The 21,299-nt window shown below is 51.0% G+C and overlaps 8 protein-coding genes across 8 annotated transcripts; 5 read left to right on the top strand and 3 right to left on the bottom strand.

Moving 5' to 3' along the window:
* Positions 1-1,071: 1,071 nt before the first annotated feature.
* Positions 1,072-3,041, top strand: INS49_005405 (uncharacterized protein; the record flags this gene model as incomplete). Its single annotated transcript, XM_043166185.1, has 3 exons — positions 1,072-1,576; positions 1,639-2,557; positions 2,645-3,041. The coding sequence occupies 3 exons, from the start codon at positions 1,072-1,074 to the stop codon at positions 3,039-3,041; spliced, it is 1,821 nt and encodes a 606-aa protein (XP_043017217.1).
* A 1,263-nt stretch (positions 3,042-4,304) lies between these two features.
* INS49_005404 (uncharacterized protein) lies at positions 4,305-7,616 on the top strand (the record flags this gene model as incomplete). Its single annotated transcript, XM_043166184.1, has 5 exons — positions 4,305-5,677; positions 5,740-6,255; positions 6,311-6,549; positions 6,795-6,940; positions 7,287-7,616. 5 exons carry the CDS (start codon positions 4,305-4,307, stop codon positions 7,614-7,616), a joined length of 2,604 nt encoding a protein of 867 aa, XP_043017216.1.
* An 83-nt stretch (positions 7,617-7,699) lies between these two features.
* Positions 7,700-8,217, bottom strand: INS49_005403 (uncharacterized protein; the record flags this gene model as incomplete). Its single annotated transcript, XM_043166183.1, has 2 exons — positions 7,700-7,834; positions 7,951-8,217. The coding sequence occupies 2 exons, from the start codon at positions 8,215-8,217 to the stop codon at positions 7,700-7,702; spliced, it is 402 nt and encodes a 133-aa protein (XP_043017215.1).
* Positions 8,218-9,031: 814 nt separating this feature from the next.
* On the bottom strand, positions 9,032-9,973 carry INS49_005402 (uncharacterized protein; the record flags this gene model as incomplete). Its single annotated transcript, XM_043166182.1, has 3 exons — positions 9,032-9,501; positions 9,555-9,806; positions 9,859-9,973. The coding sequence occupies 3 exons, from the start codon at positions 9,971-9,973 to the stop codon at positions 9,032-9,034; spliced, it is 837 nt and encodes a 278-aa protein (XP_043017214.1).
* Positions 9,974-11,443: 1,470 nt separating this feature from the next.
* INS49_005401 (uncharacterized protein) lies at positions 11,444-12,103 on the top strand (the record flags this gene model as incomplete). Its single annotated transcript, XM_043166181.1, has 2 exons — positions 11,444-11,920; positions 11,978-12,103. The coding sequence occupies 2 exons, from the start codon at positions 11,444-11,446 to the stop codon at positions 12,101-12,103; spliced, it is 603 nt and encodes a 200-aa protein (XP_043017213.1).
* A 1,007-nt stretch (positions 12,104-13,110) lies between these two features.
* On the top strand, positions 13,111-16,217 carry INS49_005400 (uncharacterized protein; the record flags this gene model as incomplete). Its single annotated transcript, XM_043166180.1, has 5 exons — positions 13,111-13,476; positions 13,530-13,833; positions 14,959-15,511; positions 15,564-15,652; positions 15,724-16,217. The coding sequence occupies 5 exons, from the start codon at positions 13,111-13,113 to the stop codon at positions 16,215-16,217; spliced, it is 1,806 nt and encodes a 601-aa protein (XP_043017212.1).
* A 1,544-nt stretch (positions 16,218-17,761) lies between these two features.
* Positions 17,762-19,345, top strand: INS49_005399 (uncharacterized protein; the record flags this gene model as incomplete). The annotated part of the gene is made up of 1 exon (XM_043166179.1): positions 17,762-19,345. One exon carries the CDS (start codon positions 17,762-17,764, stop codon positions 19,343-19,345), a length of 1,584 nt encoding a protein of 527 aa, XP_043017211.1.
* A 693-nt stretch (positions 19,346-20,038) lies between these two features.
* INS49_005398 (uncharacterized protein) lies at positions 20,039-21,219 on the bottom strand (the record flags this gene model as incomplete). The annotated part of the gene is made up of 3 exons (XM_043166178.1): positions 20,039-20,209; positions 20,284-20,945; positions 21,015-21,219. The coding sequence occupies 3 exons, from the start codon at positions 21,217-21,219 to the stop codon at positions 20,039-20,041; spliced, it is 1,038 nt and encodes a 345-aa protein (XP_043017210.1).
* Between the last annotated feature and the right edge of the window lie 80 nt (positions 21,220-21,299).

Genomic DNA, 21,299 nt, shown 5'->3' with positions numbered 1-21,299 from the left:
AGGAGCAGGTGGAGTAGCATTTCGTGTCTCAAAGCGGGTTTGCTGACCGAGATGTGGGGCCGAGTGGGCACAGTAAGCTTTTTCTTACCCAAATAAGCTTCGTCACGTTTGATTAAAGTTATCAGATTGAACAAGCTTGCTTTCATCCGCTGCGACCCTGTCCCCTGGGCGCCTGCCTCATCTGATAACGCGGATCTTATCTGATCCGGCCTGATGTTGTTAGGCGCGTGGGGAAGACTCTTACCAATGCATGATTAATACATTATCTGACCAACTATAGTGAGCACTTGTAGCACGACGTGTGATTGTCTGTCGCAGTGGGTAAAGCATTACCCACAGCACAAAACGTAAATGATACAACAACCCCAGTTGGCCAAGTGGTCTCTGCTAAGAGCGCACATGCCAGGAGAACTGTACAAAATAGGGCAAGTAAGAGATGTATGAGCGGCGGTGGGATAGAATAGCCGCCCTTTGGCCACACAATCGGGGTTCATGGTGTGACCCTGTTGGCACGCCGATTGATACTGGCCGCTGCGGAACGGGCGTGTGTGGGCCGGGCGACACAACACGGAGGTAAGCATGCCAGGATTGTCATCCCCTGAATCGTACCAGAAAGATGTCGACATGTACTAGGAAAGCAAATCGAGAAGGGGTTCTCCAGCATACCCCAAGTGATCGGAAGAGACTTGCACGGTGCAGGCATTGCAGGCCAGACAACCCTGCCACGGTCGATCTAATTTACGCCTCGACACTTGTTGCTCCGACATACCATGACAGAGTTCGTAGTGTGGAATATCACTAGGTGATCTTAGAATACACTGGTTCAAATGGCGCTTTTCGACAGCACATCATATTACGAGAAACTCTTTGAAAAGCCGAAGTCGGGGGACAGCCCAAACGCAGCACAATTACATTGTCTTGCCGTGTTGGTCGAGTACGTAGCTATGATAAAAGGCGCTCTTTATTCACACCAGATCTCCATGCACGACTTGCAAACTTTGTTAGAAGTTCATATACACTACGACTCTTCCCCCTTTGCTGTCTGTTCCTTCCCCCAAAACACCAAGCATCATGTCTGCCGGAGCCGTCACGTTGAATAGTGCCTCGGCACACTCTGTCCCAGCAATTAGCAATGAGACATGTGCTCAGTCGGCAATTTCTGAGATGCATGACAAGGTGCTGCACCAGTTCGCTCAGTTCGAGACCTCACGTCGGCTGATTGCGTGCCTTGTCAACGAGGGCATGATCGATGCTTCAGTTGACCAGTCTGGCTACCTCAACCTCCGTCAGCCAAAGGAATCGAAGGAATCCAAAGGGCCGACGGTGAGAGTTGGTCTGACTGGAGATGCAGCAAGAGAGTGGCTGGAGAGCACGTCCAAGCCGTACCTCCAGCCCAGTGAGCTGTCCGTGCCGATCATGATCAGGCGCGAGCAGGATGGTCAAGCTGAAGATGTGGCTGAGACCGACCCGACTGTACTCTTCAGCCTTATGTCGCCCTGGTTTACCACCGAGAATACTAGCCAAGAGGCAATTGACACAATTACCCGGCAGCTGAAGAGCTCTGCGGAAAATCAAGGTACGGCAGATTACATGTGGGACAGATCTCAAGTCATTCAATCGCTCACAATTCCCCTGCAGAGGAGTGGTTCCATCTGGCCAAGCATCAATACTTGCCAACCCTCGCCGATCCAGCCATCGTGTGGGAGCAGAGCATCCTGACGGGGCACCCGACTCACCCGATGCACAGGAGCTGCTTCGCGCAGGAGCCCTTGGAGACGGTCTCGCCCAAGGACGTCCAGTCGCTGCGCAACCCGGAGATCAAGTTCCTGGCCGTCCCATCCTCAGACCTGCGCGTCACGGGATCGTTCCAGACCCGCCTCCGACCTCTGCTGCAGAAGCTCGGTATCGCCAACACCTTCCCTGGCACGGTCGTGGTGCCCTGTCTGGGGCGTCAGATCCCTGCCATTAGGTCCCGCTTCCCGAACGTTGAGGTGCTGCCGTCTCCACCCGTCACCGCGCGCGCCCAGGCCGCTACCAGGACGGTCTCCTTGGCGCCAGAGCTTGAATCCCCATACCATCTCAAGCTCGCCTTGGCCTGCTTCATCACCTCGGCCCTCCGCACTGTCAGCCCCTGGACTGCCTGTGTGGGCCCCGAAGCAGGAGATGTCCTGTCAGACGTCCTGCCGGGGGATTTGTGGGTCGCCCGCGAGGTCGCCAGCGTCACCGGCAGCGGCGCCGACTTTGACGAGGCAAAGCACATCTCGTGTGTCCTGAGAGAGGATCTGGAGCCTCGGGCAAATGCTCTTGGCGAGACGCTCATCCCTGCCGCTGCCCTCGCCGAAACGGACCTGGCCACGGGAATAAGCAGTGCTGAGCGTGTGTTCGGCCTGGATTCCATCAACAAGCGTAAACAATGGCTGCGGAGCTACGTCTCGACTCTGTTGCGGCTCGTGATCCCACCAGCTCTGGAGTCGGGCGTGGCGCTGGAAGCGCATGGCCAGAACATGTTGGTCCGGGTCAACAGATCCACAAAGGAGGTAACTGGGTTTGTCGTCAGGTTCGTGCGAGTCATTCCATTGCCAGACCCATATCCGAGTAAAAATAACCATGACACTGACTGGACGGCGAATTGGCTGCCTAATAGGGATTTCGGCGGCATCAAGATCCACATGCCGACGCTTCGCGAGAGAGGCTACACCCTCTACAGCGCCTTGCCTGACAGCTTCGTGACCACTGAGGTTCGAGAAGAGGCTTGGGATATTCTCCACCATACGCTGTTCAACAACAATATCAACCACCTCATCCAGTCACTCGGCCTGCACCGCAACGGTGGGTGGGCCATTGTCCGCGAGGAGCTCGACAAGGTCATCAATGAGTCGACAGTGGGCCCCCGAAAAGAGCTCCTCGAGTATCTCTCCAAGGACCAGGTCCACTTGAAGTGCTTCCTGAAAATGAAGCTTGAAGGGCTTTACAGAGATGTGAGTTTGCTTCTCCCGCCGGTTGAGTTGGCAGTACTGGTAGCTAACCCTGTCAAATTCTAAAGTACCTGCATGTTTATGTCCCAAACCTGCTCCAAACGCAATAAATTTAGCCGCCTGAATGAATGGTTTCAGTTATTAGCACCAACATGTATTGCATAGCAACTCCTAAAATCCAGTAGATGAAGCGAGTTCAAATGAAAATTTGCCTGAATTCCAACTGCAAAGGTGACAATTCACGTTGCAGTCGGCAGGCATTCTGCAATGTCGAGACCAAAGCCGTAAATTTCCCGCCGCCTGCGTTGAAAATGGGCCTGGCATTGAATGCCGATCAGATATTACTCAGGCTGACAAGCCCTACCTCCCAATTCGTTGGTCATGCGAAGGAAATAGCGCTTGGTAGCGGTAACGAGTCGTGTATTGGAGGGGGGCCTGTCGATCTCCACGCTTGTCAAACAACCAGATGTGCCCCAATACCTAGGTGCGCAGTCGGAACCGGGTCATCTTGCTGATCCACATGTTTTCTTGTTTCCAAGTGGTTTCCGGATGGTTCAGAGGCGGCGAAGCTTGCTCAATTTCTCCGGTTATACGAAAACAAACCTTGCAATCTCACGCACGCCATAGGCACATTGTGACTTGCGGTGACGTGCGTTCCATGACTGAGGAGTTCCTCGGCGACCCAGACCTTCCGGATGAGGAAGGACAGTCCCACTGTTTCTGAAGGATCCGTGGCAGAGAATAAAGTTGCTCCACTTGGTCTGACAACAGGGTTCCAACTGCAATCCCTGGCCATGCACCTCAGCACGGCTTGCAAGGATCCCAAAAGCTTGTCGCATTCTCAAGAGTACTGCACACCCGGACGGACGACAGAGCCTTTTTAGACAACGTCTTATGCAACCCCCACACTCTCAACACACTCTAATAGATACAGGACGGTACTTCCTGATTACCACCCCACATGTGATTATCCCACTTGAAATTGTTTACTGGTCGAGTCAGACCCGTGTGTTTGCAATCTGTGCGAGGCGTACAGTTCGTACAACATGGAAACCTGCAAGGGCGTGGCTCAGAACGGCTGCCCGAAAATAAGGTTTATTCATTCCGAGTCTCGCAATGATTCGGTACTTTTATCAATCGATCAGATAACCTAAAGCTTACCTAACATAAAGACTCTCCGCCGTTATCATCCTCGGGGACAGAGGGGTATTTTGGTTTGTACACACGAGGCCCGGCAGGAGTCTTACCTGCACGAGAGATTCTTAGATCTCTGCAGAATAGTACTGCTCACACATCGCCAACATCGTTCCACATCAAAGTGACGACCCCATGGCCTTCCACTTGCTCCGATTTGCCGTGCTCGCCAGCCTGTTGAGCCCTGCCTGGGCAGGCGAGCCATACCCGGAGCGCGAACAAGTCTGCGTCGCGGCCTGCGAGCACACCCTCGACAAGCAAACTTTCGTTTCGATATCAGACCGCGACGCCGAAGCCGAAGCGCAGCCCTGCAACAGTCATCTCCACGCAGAGTCGCTGTACGTTTGCGCCCAGCAATACTGTGAGCAACGGGACCTCCAGCCTGGCTGGGATTTCCTCAACCACATCTGCAAGCATGAGGGATACCCTGCACTCCCGCCGCTCTCGAGCTTCTCCGGCGTCTCTGCAGCCGCGGCGAAGCCCATCAACGCGACCTCGAAGGGCAAGAAGCTCAACACCACCGTCCTCGCCGATGCCAAGTTCTGGGACCTGGTCCTCGAGAGCACTACGGCTCGGGCACAGGCCCGGTGGACCAACCGCAGCCACCAGGAAGCTATCTACATCTTCTGGGGCATCATCATGGGCCTCGCCACGGTCTTCAACCTCGGGTCCAGGTTCTCCGTCGACCCCCCTGCCTTTGCGACACGAATCCTCCGCCCGGTCCGAGCAAACCTCAGCATACCGCCCTTGTTCACGAGACAAACACAAGCGGTCCCCTCGAGACTCGAAGCCCTCATCATCGTCGCTTTCTTCGTGCTCAGCCTCATACTATGTGCAGTCACTATCGAGCCATTCCCTAAGAGCTGGATCTATGTCAGCTTCAAGAAGGACGCTGAAGCACAGATACTGTCGCTCATCGCCCGACGATGCAGTGATATGGCGATAGCAAATCTCGCTATCATATGGCTGTTCAGCATGAGGAACAACCCTCTCATCCTACTCACGGGATGGAGTTTCGCGACCTTCAACCAGTTCCACCGATGGATCGCCCGCATCACATTCCTCGAGATAGTGGTGCACGCGTGTGTGTTCACCAAGTACCAATTTGTCAAGGGCGGTTTGGCGAGATACAAATACATTTACCAGAACCTTCAGTGGTGGGTCATGGCTGTGGTGGCTCTTGTCTTCTTCTCTCTGACAGTGGGCCTCGCGGCCGCTCCGTTGCGTGCCAAGTTCTACGACAGCTTCCTGGTGATGCACGTCCTGCTGGCTGTGGTCTTCTTCTCGACATTATGGTTCCATGTCGAGGAGCAATACTTTCTGCAGTACCTCTGGCCTATCGTGGCCATCTGGCCCCTTGAGCGCCTGTTGAGGCTTGTCAGGCTCCTCATCACGGGTGCCAAGGGAATGGTGACAGTCTCAACTGACAGCTCGGCTGGCTTGTTGAGAATCGACGCCTCGAGCATTTTTGGCAAGCGACGACCTGCACCTGGCAGTACTTACTACATGTACGTTTTGATTATCCAAGCCACTATTTGCAAAGCAAACTCTAATCTGATCTTCTATTTAGCTACTCTCCAACCCGACTCCCGTTCTACCAATCTCACCCTTTTACATTGGTTGCCTTTCCCAGTCTCACGGCGGCAAACACAACACCGAGCGTCGAAGGGGAGAAGCGGACAGAAAATCTGACAGTGCAGCCAGTAGCTACTCAGTCTGAACAGCTGAATTACCGCTTCCTCATTGCTCCGCAGAAGGGGTTCACCAAGCGTCTCAATGACTCCGCGGCAAAGGATACAAGTAGCAACGAGGAAGAGCTGTCATGGCAACGTCTCCCAGTACTCTTGGAAGGTCCATACCAAGAGGCATCACACACGATCAACTTCCATTCCTGCAAAGACATGCTCCTAGTGGTTGGTGGAAGCGGGATTTCGGTGGGACTGTCGTCCATCTACAAGGCTCTGTCCATCCCTGAGGTATCGAGGGTTACGTTGGTCTGGTCGGTCAGGAAGCGGGGGATGATACAATCAGTGGCAAACGAGGAGTTACAGGTCGCACTGAGAGACTCGAGGTTTACTCTCAAGGGGTGAGTGGTTTTCCCATGCTAAAAAGATTGATTATCTCTGACCAAAACGACTTAGGCATGTCACAAAAGATCCCGTGGACGAAACCAAGGAGCCTCCCCGCGAGCAGCCATACGCTTTAACCCATGCAAGACCTGATGTGGCCGCCGTCATCCAAGACCATGCGGCCAATGGCAGTGGAAGACTTGGAATCATTGCTTGTGGTCCCCAAGGCATGCTTATTGAGGCAAGAAAGGCTGCTGCAATAGTTCTGGGGACCAAGACGCGGGACGTGGACGTTTCGGTTGCAAGCTTTGGTTGGTGAAAGTGACCGGGTCTGCTTTGCACAATAGAACCAGAATCATCCAGTATTATAGCTATACCTACTACACGGCCAGGGTCGAACATCTACAACAATCCGGTGTTCCCAAACTTGACGTGGCAAACAATCTTCCAAAACGATTGAGCCTCAGAGTATGAGACCCTTCAGCCGATAATAATATGGATTTTGCCAGATCAGCAACTTGTGTATTATTTTCATGATAACAACGATTGTGGCCAGGGAAATATTACCAGGGTCAGCGGACAGTTCTCGGAAAAGCATATACCGCGCAGCCAGTTGCAGATGCGAAGCTCCAGTACGCCACCGCCTTGAGGGTTTTCAACACTGACCCGGAGCGAGACGTGGCAGTCGATGTCGTTGGCATCGTGTGTCTGCGCGCCAGGGTCGCTCTGTCTCATTGAGGTGAAGGCGAAATCATGCGCTCCGTTGCCGCCCTGTCCTGACCATAAGAAGATGGCTCTGTACGGCGAGCGCTCGCCGTCCAAGACACGTATGCAACCTAGCCTCAGTTTCTGTTTTTTTCTGGACAGCCGTCGCCAGCTCGGCAGCCATATGATGGAGGTACATATCCGTGAATGAACTGTAATCTTGCCCGGCAGCATCGGCATCGGTTTTTAAGTACTCGTCGATCCGGTCGGCTAGCGGTTCGTGACCTAAGCCTTTCAGATGGAATACTAGCCGTAGCAGGCACTTCCGCTGATCCAATGCCAGTCGGCCGCTCGGAGCACGCAATCGATACGTCCCAAGTTCTCCGACGACAGCTTTGTCAACTCGCGGAGCGCTAAGCACAGCCTCGTGACCGCCGTGGAGAAGGCGACGGATGAGATGCACAGCTCTCCCGGTGTTCTCCCGAACACGCGGCACCGCTTCTTCTGCGGCTCCAGGGCCTCACGGTGGCCGATCAATAGCTGCATCCGCGTTCCACCGCGATGGTTCTCCTGGAACGTCCATGCGCGAGACCACCAGTTTGTCCTTAGTAATGTCGCTGGCGAGCAACAGGGCCTTCTCCGCAAGTTGAAGTTCAGTCCCTGCCGACAATAAAAATTTGTTGTCGCTGTCGACGAAGTTACCCGAGAGAATCCATTCCAGGAGTTCCAATTCGCCTTCTGACTCGAGCCGCCGGCCTAGTAGCGCCACTGGATGCGCGCTGAGCTGGTAGACAAGGTCCATGGCTTGTATGGCGTCGAGTTTCTCAAGGCAACGGGGATGGCGGTCGCAATCGTCGACGCGGCACGTGACTTGACGGATACGATGGGCATCTATCCAAAGGAAACCAATTTTGGCGTGGCCCATGTAGTGGAGGGCGCGTCTGAGAACACATTCTCGCATATTCGAGAATTTAAAGTCTGCATTGTCCCAGTTTTCGACTGTGTACCGGCCCATTCTCCGGGTCTTCGTGCTCTGATGGAGTCCACGTGTAGGACAGGGCGACATACCGCCGTTCTTCAAAGGCGTTAATCGACCGGCGGTGCAGCTTCAAGCCTCTTGGCCGGAGACATTGAAGTTTGTCGATGAAGGAGCGAAACTTAGCATGCTCTTGCTGATTGCCCCCGCTGCCTATTTCGACAAGCTGCGAGACAATGGACCTCCGATGGTGCTGGCGCAGCCGGGAAATCGACCAGCTCTTGTCGTCGTCGCTCATTGTTGCTCAGCGTGGCAGCTGCCGTAGCATGAAGGTGAGAAGAGTAGCACCATCGTGGATGTAGGGGCGGGGAATTGATGCTATCTATCGCTTAACTTTGTGACGCACCCGCTTACTCATGGGATACTCGTGTAACATGCAGCAGGGCCTTTTGTTTTTGTATCTTGTGTTGGCCCCACGTTATGTCATACGGTATGGTATCACCCGCATATATTGGCGAGGTTCCGATTAGACAAAAAGTTGAAGAGTTACATCAGCGATAATCTCCTTTTGGCCATGGATGGATGCGCGGGATGCTGCGCTGTCACGTCATTTGATACACGGTCAGCACTGTCCATGTCGTGAGCTGCCGCGTTGCTAAGCTTCCCAACCAGCACAGATATGCCGTAGTCATTACCATAGCACTAAATAATCAGATCTGAGCAATTGAAAGTTGCTTTTTTAAGGTTAGGTGGCGACGGAGGCTTCACCGGTTAGCAGTTGGGTGGTTTGATGGGTGTCGTTGGGAGGCGGGCTCCAATTGGCTACAGATAGAAGGTGTGCACAAACTCTACATGGCATTCATTTTTTTCTATGCAAATTTCAGTTTTCTTTTTAATTGAAAAATCCAGGCACGAGAAAGAAAATTGGAGAAAAAACCAACTCAGAAAAAGCTCTGGTCTTGTACGACTTTCTCCCCCCTCCCCTCACACACAGTAAGCCAACACTACAGGCAGCATTCAAGCAGACAGCTTTACATTTTTTTAAAAAAAAAATTCATAGAAACAAAACGGTAGAAACGAAACGACATATAGAAACGAAACGACATCCAAGCTCAAGGCAAAGTAGCGGCTTCCTCACGAGTGACGGGACGCTCCACCTCATCCTCGACCAACTCATAGTTGTCTGGGTTGGCGAAAAATGCATTGCGAGCATCTTCGTCTGGGTTCTCGAGAGCCGCTGCCTCCGCAACCGGGTCCATCTTGGCGTGGTAGAGCTTCTCCCCGATCTCCATCCTTCTGGCCGAGGTGAAGAGCTCTCCTCTCTTCGACATGTATTGGTTGAAGGTCGACGGCACAAGATCCGCCTCCCTCCTACGGAACGGCGTGACCCATTTGCCCCCGTTGGGAGCTACCGCCTTCCCCACCCACTGGTTGGCGTCGGCGTCGCACGTGTTGGGACCGTCGTCGAAACAGTATTGTATCTTGCCTGCGCCCGAGAAAGCAATGTTATATAGGAAAGGCGGCTGATTTTTGATAAATTCTGTCTTCGATCTGATGAAGGCTGATATGGTACCTCCCTGTCCTATTTTGAAGATCAGAAATGCTACAAGATCCGGGCTCTGTATTTTTACTTACTGTTGTTCTCGATAGAAGGAACACAACGGTTGTTTTGTCCACCTTGGTCCGCCTCCCTGAGGTTTGCGAATGGAAACTCATCGCAAGACAGATTTTGACCCTTCCAGGGAGGTGTCGTTGCGCAGCGGTTGTTGGGGCCACATCCAGCGGCCCTACGGCGTGCGTCTATGGGCCCATTGGGGTCGTAGGTGAAAGTTTTGCCGTATTTACCGCCTCTACAGTGGACTCCGAAACACATATTCTCGCAGACCTCTATTTGAGTGTAAGTACGTGAATTGTGTGTGGCCTTTACAGATATACATACGAGGCATTGCCCCACAGTTGAAGGTAATGGTGCCGACGTTGGCAAGCTTCACCCTTTGGCAAAGGGCAGGCGTGCTGAGGATGAAGGGAACGAGAAGGGCGGCAATGAACTTCATCTTGAGAAGTGAATGAGTGTGATATTCAGAGAAGGGTTAGGAATGGTAGTGTGTAAGAACGAAGGTTGATCCAGTGCTTCAAAATGAGTGTGGTTTGTGTATATGATATATGATGGGCAGGACGTCTTTCTTTATACATTGAAATCGCTGAGACACATTTTCCAGTTACCTTGTATCCAACTTTGCACTAGTAAGCCCCAAACGGTGTAAATAGAACAAGTGATATTAAAGTCAAAAGTCAAATCAGAAGTTCTAAGTTTCAGCTCGCAAAAACAACCCTTTCTGAGGGAGACTACAATAGTCGCCTTCAAGGTACAGAACAAAATGGGTTGCTTCCAGATTGGCGCTAGAATCGTGGTGCTTATTATAAGGTTCACAAGCACCGCCCCGTCTCGTGTAGCTTTAATCAAGTCGAACCAGCCACAATTTCAAAGCCTTGATCCCTTTTCCCAGTAGTAAAAATCTTAAACTCAGTAATTAAACAAATGCACTGTAGTCTTGTTCCACTGGGAAGAGGTAAAGATCGTTCTGCTGCTCAAATAAGGTTGAGGTCTAGTGCTTACCTTTCCCTGTGATGGTCTAGGTCTCAACTATGTACTACTTCGAAGGCCCAATCTAGCAAGTTGGAATTATGATCTCTTAGCCGAGCGGTCCGTCTTGGTAATTAGTCAATTGGATCCGTCTTAATTCAAAATTAAAAGGCCATGGCTTCGAGCCCCTATAATTGGAAAAGCTCTCGCTTTCGGATAGTTGCATTGATTGCCATGCCACGAAGGGCGGTTCGCATGAAGCGACTTGACCAAATTGGATCCTTCCCATTTGAAAGTTTTTCAGGCCATTCATAAGACGCCTAGACAATTCAGTGATAAGTGGTGTCACAACAACTTAAAATGATGTTGTCGGAGACTAGGACCACATCTTGAATTCACCATGTCTACAGCTCTGGAAGGCCTTAGTAGGGGGGTGTGGTGGTCTGCGTCTTGTGTACTGCTCGGAGGGCCAAATCTGGCAATTAGGAATTCTGGTCCTTTGGCTGAGTGGTCTTTTTTGGTGAGCAGTCAATCGGATCCGTCTCATTTCTCTACTAGAACCCAGCTATGATCAAATAGTTAATAGGACAATTCTTAAACGTTGTTAATACAATCTTGGCGTTTTGATTGGGAGTAGCTAGTATAAAGTGAATTCTTTTTGTATCCACAGTTTTGAGGCTGTGCCTTTCTAACGACTTTTAGTACAACAATGAATACAGGACTTTCCTTGAAACAAGATCAATTTAATCTTAACTATCTTCAACCACTTTAATTATGTCAAAATCAGACAGTATCATACAAATCTTACAAGTTTAAATAGTCGAGGAAGTTCTGACCGTTACTTTCAAAAACTCATCAGTCTAGACAAGTTCCCATACAGATCCCCAGTACACTCACTTATCATCTTCAATACTCACAACCAACCAGCAAGCTCTCACTCATGGTCGCCTTCGCTAAGACTGCCTTCGCGGCAATTACCCTTTTCACGTCCCTCGTTTCGGCAGACTGTGGCTTCAACATTATCAACATCAATGGAGCGGTCATGGGCACCGGCTGCGCTCGGGCTAATGGCCAAGGGACCCTTGTACTCCCTGATTATGGGCCAGCCACCTTCATCGTTGCCGCTACTAGCACTTGTGGTCTGACCATCGTCAGTCGTCAATCCCGTTTTCCGGCTTCACAGTTCGATGGTTGGACTGTCGGATCCGCAGGTCCCTGCACCTTGAGTGGCGGAGGCGGAGGCGGCGGAAAAGGTGGTGGTGGTGGCGGCGGTGGTGGCGGTGGCGGAGGCGGTGGCGGCGGTGGTGGTGGTGGTGGTGGTGGTGGTGGTGGTGGTGGTGGCGGCACCGGGTTCGGCAAAAAAGGAAAAACCAATCCGCGGAAGTGTGTGCGCGAGAGGTGCAGCGGTCCCCAGGGTGTAAGTAAACTTTGTTTTTGGACAGCCATCCCCGATCATGAACTAACTCGTTCTCAGTGTTGCACGCAGCCTGTCAATGGCGAGTGCGCTTACAGAAAGGAGTGCAACAACTACCCCTGCGACACCTGCTGCGGCATTCCAGTCAAAAACTGGAACAATTGCTCGATCCGGCCAATAGGTTAGCACAAACTCAGCTATTGCCCACTGCGTCCAGCTCCTGCTCTTCTGTTTCTTGTAGCTGTTGTTCTTTCGGGCCAAGGAAGGGGTGTGTCAGCATCTTTCAGTCAGATTTGGGGGTTCGCGTCAAACCATTCAACATGGGCCTGGGCACCTAGTTAGCTTTGAGTTAGGGTTAGATATGGCTTCAAAAGAGCACGCATACGGATAAGAACGAAACCACTTAGCTTTGAGTTAGCATCAAGAGTTCTTTATTCGGATAGCCAAACTGTGTGCATTCCCGGTAACGCAACATTTGTGATGACGAGTAGTATGAACTATACACTATACTGAGATGAAAATTATGTGATGCATCATCCGCCATTTTGCTTTGATACTAGTTGTGCTATCACCAAGCACTCTGCAAAGGTTTTGTTGCAAAAGTACTTCACATATGTTGGAAATAATGCTCGCTGTGTTTGCGGCTTCTACATAATTTCCTCAAGCCCGGAGCTCGAAGTGCCAAGGGGAAACATTTCCAGCTGCAACCCGCAAGAGTGCGCTGCGCATTGAGCATCCAAGGCCAAGGGGATATAGTAGGAAGTATAATTACTAGAAAATCCACTAACGTTACTAGCTTGGTAAATTGCTGGAGGAGTGGCGGTTGCGCATAGTACTTTGGTCCGAAGGGGCCGCGCATGAATCGAATGAGCTAGCGCCTTTGTCGAAAAATAGACACCAAGCGTTCTTTTCTATCTGAACAGACATTGTACTACGGTGACTTCGTTTCCTCTTTATTCGCGCGCGTGTCTGCGCGGGCGCGTCTGTGCTTAGAACCGCGACTAGCCTACGCGCCGTTTTAGTGCAAAGCATGTCACGTTGATTGTTTCACATGATGCCAAACATGTTTTTGTTGGCGAAATTGACGTCAGAGTGGACATGACCAAGCCCAAGAAGGATACTCTATATATAATAGAGGCCATCTCGTTCAGGAAACAATCGCAACCTAAACCCTTCAATTACCTACACAAACCATGCGAATCCTCACGGGAACCCCGACAGAGCTACCAGCCTATCCGAACTATGCTATTCCAGAAGCAATACGGGCTAAAGCTTGCCAAATTTTCGAATCCGGCACCCGTGGTTGCGGGACTCTGATCATCAAGGCAGAAGAACGCTTTCACGGACGATCCGCCGAGGAGATTCGCGAAATCCTGGACCGCGAAGACCCCAAGACTGGCGATTTTGTCCTGATTGACCATAGCATCGAAGAAAAGGACGAGGTTACTTATGTGGGAGGATGGCATAAGTCCGGCGATGGACTCGAGGTGGTCCAGGTGAACGACGAGCGAATCCTTTTGACGTTGCGAATGAAGCTTCGTGCTCTTCCTTCCTGCTGGGTAGGTTTTCTGACTGAAAGTTGGCCGCACAAGTTTTAACTGTTTCTTGATAGACAAATTACAGCGTGGCAAATTCTTCACTTGCTGAGGACATCTCGATGGTTTTCGAAGGAAGCCCATATGATCCTCATGCAGATTATCCAGCCCTCAACTTCAACGATGATGATGAAGTTGATGGTCCCGGAGACACTGTTCACGTGTTGGCCGAGCCAGGAGAATGGGAGGAAGGCCCAGGCACCCTGTTGGACGTCGATCCGCCACAGGACCGCGTGTACCGTCTCAAAAGCGATGTTGCGAAGGCAAATAACCTTTCAAACCCTTGGGCCGTAGGAGACGCTACGGCTGGTGCTCCAACTGGTTCCATGTGTTTTACTCAAGAACGGCTTCCTCGGCAACCTGAGTGATGTTGCATGAACTCTTTGATTGACCTGGTGCAGGATGAGGGGCCTGGACTATAATGTGACTTAGAGCACACCGATGCCGGGTGTGGGGGATGGGGGGAAGGGTCTTCTTTTGGAAGGACTATAGAATGCCATACGCAGTTTGCTGCTTTAGATACTCTCTTTCAGGGTTTCATCCACTCTTTCTCTTCCAAATACTCTCTGGATTTCTATTCTAAGAAACCTCGTGCCTTTTGTTCTACTCGGTTCTTTCTATTCCTTCGCTCCTCTCTCTCGTTAGAGCCCTGATCTTAATGGTCTAGCAGAGCGTGCCATCCACCTTACCTGGTGGCTCGTTCTCAACAGATCACTCGTAACTGTTTTTCTTTGATGTATACAACATATCAACATTCCGCCAAGCCTTTTAGGCAGATCTCAGAAGTAGAGTTTCAAACTCCTTAAACAACAAGTTTGAAAAATTAGCCTCTTCATGTAACAGCCAAGCTTAATTGCTCATCCACTAGTTTTCATTTGCTTACCTTTCCATTAAGCCACTCTTCTGCTATTTCCCGTGAATGGGTCCCTCGCCTGAAAGTTGAAATTCTAGAATGGCGATCAGGGCTGTGTTAATGAATTGCTTCGAGAAACTGGCCTAATTAATGCTAGGCTACCTGTGCTGTAATTGTTCCTAGTGGAATGAGGGTTTCAGAATAAAAATAGGGAAGGCTACTAACAAAGTTTCGTCAAACTTAGTCCTCGAACTTTAAGTATAGAACGTTGATCTTGGCACCGTCTAGTATTTATTTTTAAATAAAGGGGCTGTAGCTAGTTATCAAAGTTAATACTACTATTCTTCGCATATATTAGGTTTACATCTCACAGGCACATTTCATACGATATCACCAATCTCAACACTCTCAATCCTGTCTTCAATACTTCACGATGATTTCTATTACTTGTCTCTTGTCACTCCCGCTACTCTCTCTGGCTCGAGAGCACAACGCCAATGCCAGCCGCGTTGCCAATCCTGTGCATGGGAATTCTGACATGCCAATTGGCGCGCTGACGAGCCCCTGGACACACACACCAGAATGCGCCAAAGCTAGGGACTCCGAGGTTTGTGTATTCACAAACAGCGACTTCAGCAATGGCCGAGGACTGTCCATCCTGGCGGATCCAAAAGACGCTGCAGATATTGATTGGATCGAGCTGTTCACAAAATCCAGCAATGCGCATGGCCTCAACCGAGCAGAGGGATTCCAAGAAACCATGATACCTGGAAAGGGGATGGGCTTGGTGGCTGACCGTGTCATAGCGAAGGGCGAACGTCTCATGTCCTGGACCCCTCTACTTGTGGAGCACGACGCCACTTACGCTCTTGATCCAAAGGTCCTAGGAGAGCTGCGAGATGTTGCTCTTGAGCGCATGAGTAAAGAGCAGCAGACGATGTTTCTTGCACAGCATAGACAATGGGGTGGACACCATGCAAGTGACATCATGGTGACCAATTCATTCATGTTCGAATCATTTGGAGGACTGCCCGGAGGAACCACCGCAAACTTTCCAGAAGTCTCCGTAAGTACATCCTTCATCACTCATCCCACATCCCCAACACTAAAGATAGAGAAGCGCTTCAACCACGCTTGCCGTCCCAAGTAAGTCTACCATCCACCGCCGAATTGCTTAGACCACTAACCACTATTGTAGTGTCGGTTATTCGTTTGACAGCGAGACGCTCAGTCAGTCTCTGTATGCCACTCGTACCATCCACCCAGGCGAGGAGCTCACCATCACATGTAAGTCGATGTAGCGTCATCCGTTCATGATCTCGCGGCAGGACTTGCTAAATACTGATGTCCCGGGACAGACATCAATACCTTACGACCGCGGCATGAACGGATCCATGCGCTGCAGAACGGGTGGGGCTTCAAGTGCACCTGCTCTCACTGTACTCTTCCCTTGACAGAGATTGATCAGTCGGACCAGCGTATCAGACGCATCGAAGAAATCTCGTACTCTTGCGACGACGAATGGGCCGCGAATAATACGCACTGTGGTTTGGACCTGGCCATAGAGCTTGCGCTTCTCCACCAGGAAGAGAAAATCACTGGATCTGCAATGGCTTCAGCCTTCTATCAAGTAAAGATGGCTGCTGAGGTAAACGGACTCGACGATTTGGCCACCAAGTATACTCAACTCACCATAGCTGAGCAATTGGGTGATGGTTACGGTCAGGCAAGGAAACTGGAAGAAGAGCAGGAAAAAATTAAAAAGGCTGAGGATGAAGCTGAGGACGAAGGCCGGCTCCGGGAGGAATTGAGTCTTGGTCTGGAGGAAGCTGCCATCAACCACTGCAAGTAGGCGAGGCCACCATCAGCTTGCCAATGTAGCTCTACTCATTTACAATAGCACCCAAGAACCCCTCCTCTTAACAGGCTCCTGTGGAATATTCCGCCCCCTTCTCTGAGATCCTCTTCGGCGTGATATCTTTAATTACTCTCCATCTCCTTAAGAAGTTCCCTGGACCGCTTGCTGCCAAGTTTACCAATGGCTATGGCGGCTTCTATGCACTAAAGCGATGGGCTTAGCTTTAGGCACACCGAAACCATTTGAAATATGATATGGAGTCTAAGGAAGTTGCTTGTAGGACTAAATACTGACTTTAGAGCAACTTAAAGGCCCTGTTCTGAGACAGGCTACCAACCGCTTGAGCTTCAACACGGTGAATGCTCTCTAAGGTACTCGGGGCTCAATGCTCCATTTTGCTGCATCGGTGAGACTTCTGAGGTAATGCTTTCTGAAGATATCTTTCTGAACTTGGGCGTCATAAACGGGGATGCTTATATAGGTGCACGCTTTACCGGTTAGCCAAACATCTTTGACATATTGGATAAATGCCAACATAGTTGCGAGCGAAGGGCTATCGACCAAGTATTATCGGAATTTTTCGCTAGATCTAGATGCGGTTCTAGGTACCCTGTAATCAAAGGCTCAGCTTCCTTAGCGACTCCTGTATCCTCGATATTCTCCAGTGCCCGGATTTCGGCAAGGCCCTTACCCTTACTCTGAACACCCATGCAGCAACGAGTTCTAGTGATTTACAAGTTCTAGTGATTTACAAGTTCTAGTGATTTACAAGGTAGCATGATCCAGATCGTCGCCATCATCGCCATGGGCGCGTCGCCATGAGCGCCATCGCCGCCATTGTCAGTATTGTTAATACCGCCAGCATTGTTGTTGTCGCTATTGTGGCCATCACCGCCAGCTAGCATTAAATAGTAGTTAATTCATGAATATAAAATAGGAAACTCTCCGTAGAAATCAAATTTCGACTTGATACAACTCATTCCAAGATATCTCAACTCGCTGATCTGTTTCAACAAGGCCATACAACACAAGTTATCTTTCAATATGAATTCACCGGTTAACATCTTCGTATGTATTGGTTTCTTTATTTTATTGTTTTGCTTCATTGTAAACTTTTGATCATTGCTAATAACACTGAGCAGGCAAACAGCAACCAAGCTGCCCTTTCCAACGGGAATATCAGCTGGATCCAAGAATCCCGTAATGACACAGTCCATGATACTACTACAAGTCAAAGTCCCACATGCACCGCCTGCGTACCGACTACGATCGACAAAATTACTCAACCTCATCTCCATATTGCCATCATAGGCGGAGGCCCACGTGGTAGTAGCGTTGCCGAGCGCATCTGCGCCGTCGCACCAGCAGATCGTGTGCTCGAGATACATATTATTGATTCAGTACTGCCAGGTTGCGGTTCTGTATGGAATGACTCGGAGACCAACAACAGGCTGGTCATGAATACGGTGATGAGCCAGGTCACAGTATTCACTGACTCGACTGTGGCTTGTTCGGGACCAATACGTCAAGGACCGACAATGTACCAGTGGGCAATCCAACACGACAGCCATAACGACCCTCAGCCAGGGCCTAATGACTATGCAAGTCGAGCCCAGTACGGTCGCTATCTCAAATGGGCCTTGGGGTATGTAAAAGAGCTGGCCCCAGCAAATGTGCGCATCCAAGAGGACCTTGCCCATGCTATTCGCCTCGACGATGCTGACTGTGGTCGTCATCAGATCATAGCCTTATCCGATGGTCAAGTACTGCGTGGCATCACTGCTGTAGTGCTCGCCCTGGGACATCTACCCCAGCAGCTGACCAGCGATGAGGAGCAACAGCGAACTTACGCAAGCACACATTCGCTGCGTTACATACCGCCAGCAAATCCCGCCAATGTTGAGCTTGATATGATTCAAGCCCAAGAGAAGGTATTCCTCCGTGGTCTCGGTCTTTGTTTCTTCGACTACCTAAGCCTTTTTACTGAAGGCCGAGGGGGAAGATTCACCACTGAACCTAATGGTTCTTTGGAATATCACGCCTCTGGCAAAGAACCCCTGCTCTTCGCAGGTTCATCCCGTGGTATCCCGCATCGAGCTCGTCCCGAGAACGCGAAAGGCGTATACAGATACCATCGTCCTCTTCTTCTCACGGGTGACAACTTGTCGCGTTTCCGCAGTCAAGCAAAACAAGGGAAGCCGCCCAGCTTCTCACGGGACATCCAGCCGCTTGTCATGAGGGAAATGGAGTGTGTCTACTATATGACCCTGCTTCAGCAGCGAGACCAAGATTTTATTGGCTTTCAACATCTGGCAACAGCCAATCCATATAGCCCGCTCACTTTGCCCCAGCTGCAGCAGTTTGGCATCAGCCAGGATGACAAGGAGTCGTGGGAATCCTCCTTGAACCCGCATCTCCCAGCGAAGATGACATATACTGAGCACAGGGATTGGATCATGTCCTATCTAGCAGAGGACTCCAGACAAGCCGCATTGGGCAATATTAACGGTCCCCATGGAGCTGCACGAGATGCACTGCGAGACATACGCAACTCTATCCGGCTCGCCATCGATCACGACGGGATTTCGGGCCATTCGAGAGAGGCCGATGTGGACACCTGTTTCACACCCGAATCCAACTTCTTAAGCGTCGGCCCTCCTCGCTATCGCATCGATCAGACGGCAGCGCTTATCCGAGCAGGTGTTTTGAGCATTATGGGCCCAGGAATCAGAGTCGAGCGTGGTGATCACATGTGGGTTGCACGCAGCCCTGCTATTCCGGACTATCAGCTGCATGTGATGACTCTAATAGAGGCGCGCCTGCCAAAGCCTTGCGTGTCAAGAACTTCTGACCCTTTGTTATCTTATCTCTTGGAGACGGGCCAATGCAGACCGCATAAGATCGACGGCTATGAGAGCGGAGCTTTGGATATAACTGCGGCCCCATATAACCTCAAGAACGGCCAAGGTCGTCCCCACCCTGCACGACTGGTTCTTGGAGTGCCGACTGAAGGCATTCACTGGACTACTACAGCAGGCGCCAGGCCGGGCATAAACTCCCTTATGCTTCGGGAAAGTGATGAGGTAGCGCAGGCCGTACTACGGTTGATACAGGAGGCTTAGGGTTTATTCTGTTTGGGCACGGGACGATGGGCAAGGAAGAGCAGCAGGTAGCTCGCTACGCATGAGCTGCTGGATAAGGGTAGCACTATCAGATTGTAGGGAATACTGAGCTGAGCATATAAATCAACATCGAGAGCATTCTAACAGTAGTGTATATGGAGCTGTAAAACACGGTGAACGTCCCCTCTCCCATCCCCCCCCCCCCCCCAAAAAAAAAGGTGACCTGACTAGAGCCACCACATCCCTGAGGTCCTCGCCTGCAGTGGATCTCGGCTGGCATTACCGTAATTGGAGCCCGCCAGTCACCGTTCGTAGTGAATAATATGGCGCCCAGGAGTGGCCTATTTGAGGCCCGCATGCCCTACTTCCGACCTTAGCCGCTAAAACCATGGCAATACTCTCAACTTCCGTTTGAAAGCGCAAAATACAAGAAGAAGAAAAAAACGTTTTAGCTCAAGACTCAGCACAAATTTGACCTCATTGCAAAGCGAGTGCATACAAGCACGTGGTGTAAGCAAGAAGCATATCAAGTTCCTCGCGCATTACGCCCACGGACGCCCCATCTCCTTGACAGGACAGCGGACGAGGAGGAAGAACGAGGTTTCAATTAGAGTTCCTCTAAGTGACTGGTATTGATTCGCTACGGCGTACCTCGTCTCCGTGTACACTTGCAATCCAAAACATTGACGTCCCTCATAATTGCCTCTTCGGGGGCACCGTGACGATTCCTTTGGCCTCTTTTACTCTCCATTGCAAGGCTCTGCATATTTCATAGATGACTTTGAGATTAGGAGTCGCAACACCAACTTTTTCAGCCTCTCGTAGCGGCTCTCCGATGAGATACTCAATTTCCATGAGGTTACCCTGCCCCTCGTCAGCACTTTGGACATGACCTCCGAGTCATGGACCAGGTCATCGAAGAGGAGGCACGCGCTTACCTTTTCAATGTCAACCTGCATGCTTGGCTTTAGATACAGGTCCATCGGATCTAGGTTAATCATAATATCTATGATATCCTCTGGGAGCCGGTGCCCTAGCCTGCTTGCAGTTTCGTAGACTTCCTTCATGGCGGGCCGGGCTAGCCCCTCCACCAAACTGTTGGTCAGTCGCACTCTGGCGGAGTCCAGACTTGTAATGGCACAAATCGGGTTCAAGACGGCGTTGAAGATCAGTTTCCGCCACCTTGACCAAGGCACATCTTCCGAAAACTGAATGTTGGTCTTGCCTGCGGCGCCGTAGATTTTGATGAAGTCGTGTGCCGCCTTGGTCTCGCTTGCCTTGTCGGAAATGTTGGGATTGGTGAAAGCACCCAGATAAAGGATATCATGGTCTTCGTGGAAGATCTCGCCGGGCTGGCCTTCATGGCTATCGATCATGGAAACTCCAGAGAGCACAATGTTGGTCGGGAAGGCCTCAAACATGGGCCTCTCAATATTCAACCCGTTTTGAATCATTACGATGACCGTATGACCAGGAGTGACGGCCGGGGTGATGAGCTCTGGGAGGGTAGGGGACACATCTGGGTAGTTCTTGGTCGTGGTGACGATGTAGTCGAACGGGGGCAATGAATCCTGCTCGACATTCGGGACAGAATTGACCACTTGAGTCTCGAGAGTTAGCCGTACGATATCTGAGTCCAAGACGAATCACCACTGCCGCCGCCACGTACCCTTGGTAGGCCGCCATCCTGTCAACTTGCCGTGATCGACGCTCTCAATTCGATAGCCATGGTCTCGAACAGCCTGGAAATTGGATCTCAGAACGGCAGTCACAGCACCCAGCTTGCCGGATTCAATGTTCAGCGCGGCAATAGTGCCCACGGCGCCACCGCCAAGCAGGAGGACATTTGCCGCCTGCGCTTCAGAGTGTGCCATGATGGGTGGAGTCAGCAGATAGTGAAACAGCAACAGCGGAGGGGTGCACGACGCCTTGTGCCCGGAGTTGACGAGAATAA

The sequence above is a fragment of the Diaporthe citri genome (genome assembly GCF_014595645.1).
Source record: "Diaporthe citri strain NFHF-8-4 chromosome Unknown scaffold_17, whole genome shotgun sequence".
Lineage (NCBI taxonomy): Eukaryota > Fungi > Ascomycota > Sordariomycetes > Diaporthales > Diaporthaceae > Diaporthe > Diaporthe citri.
Note: the sequence above shows the minus strand (reverse complement) of the source record. Positions and strands in the feature narration are given on the sequence as shown.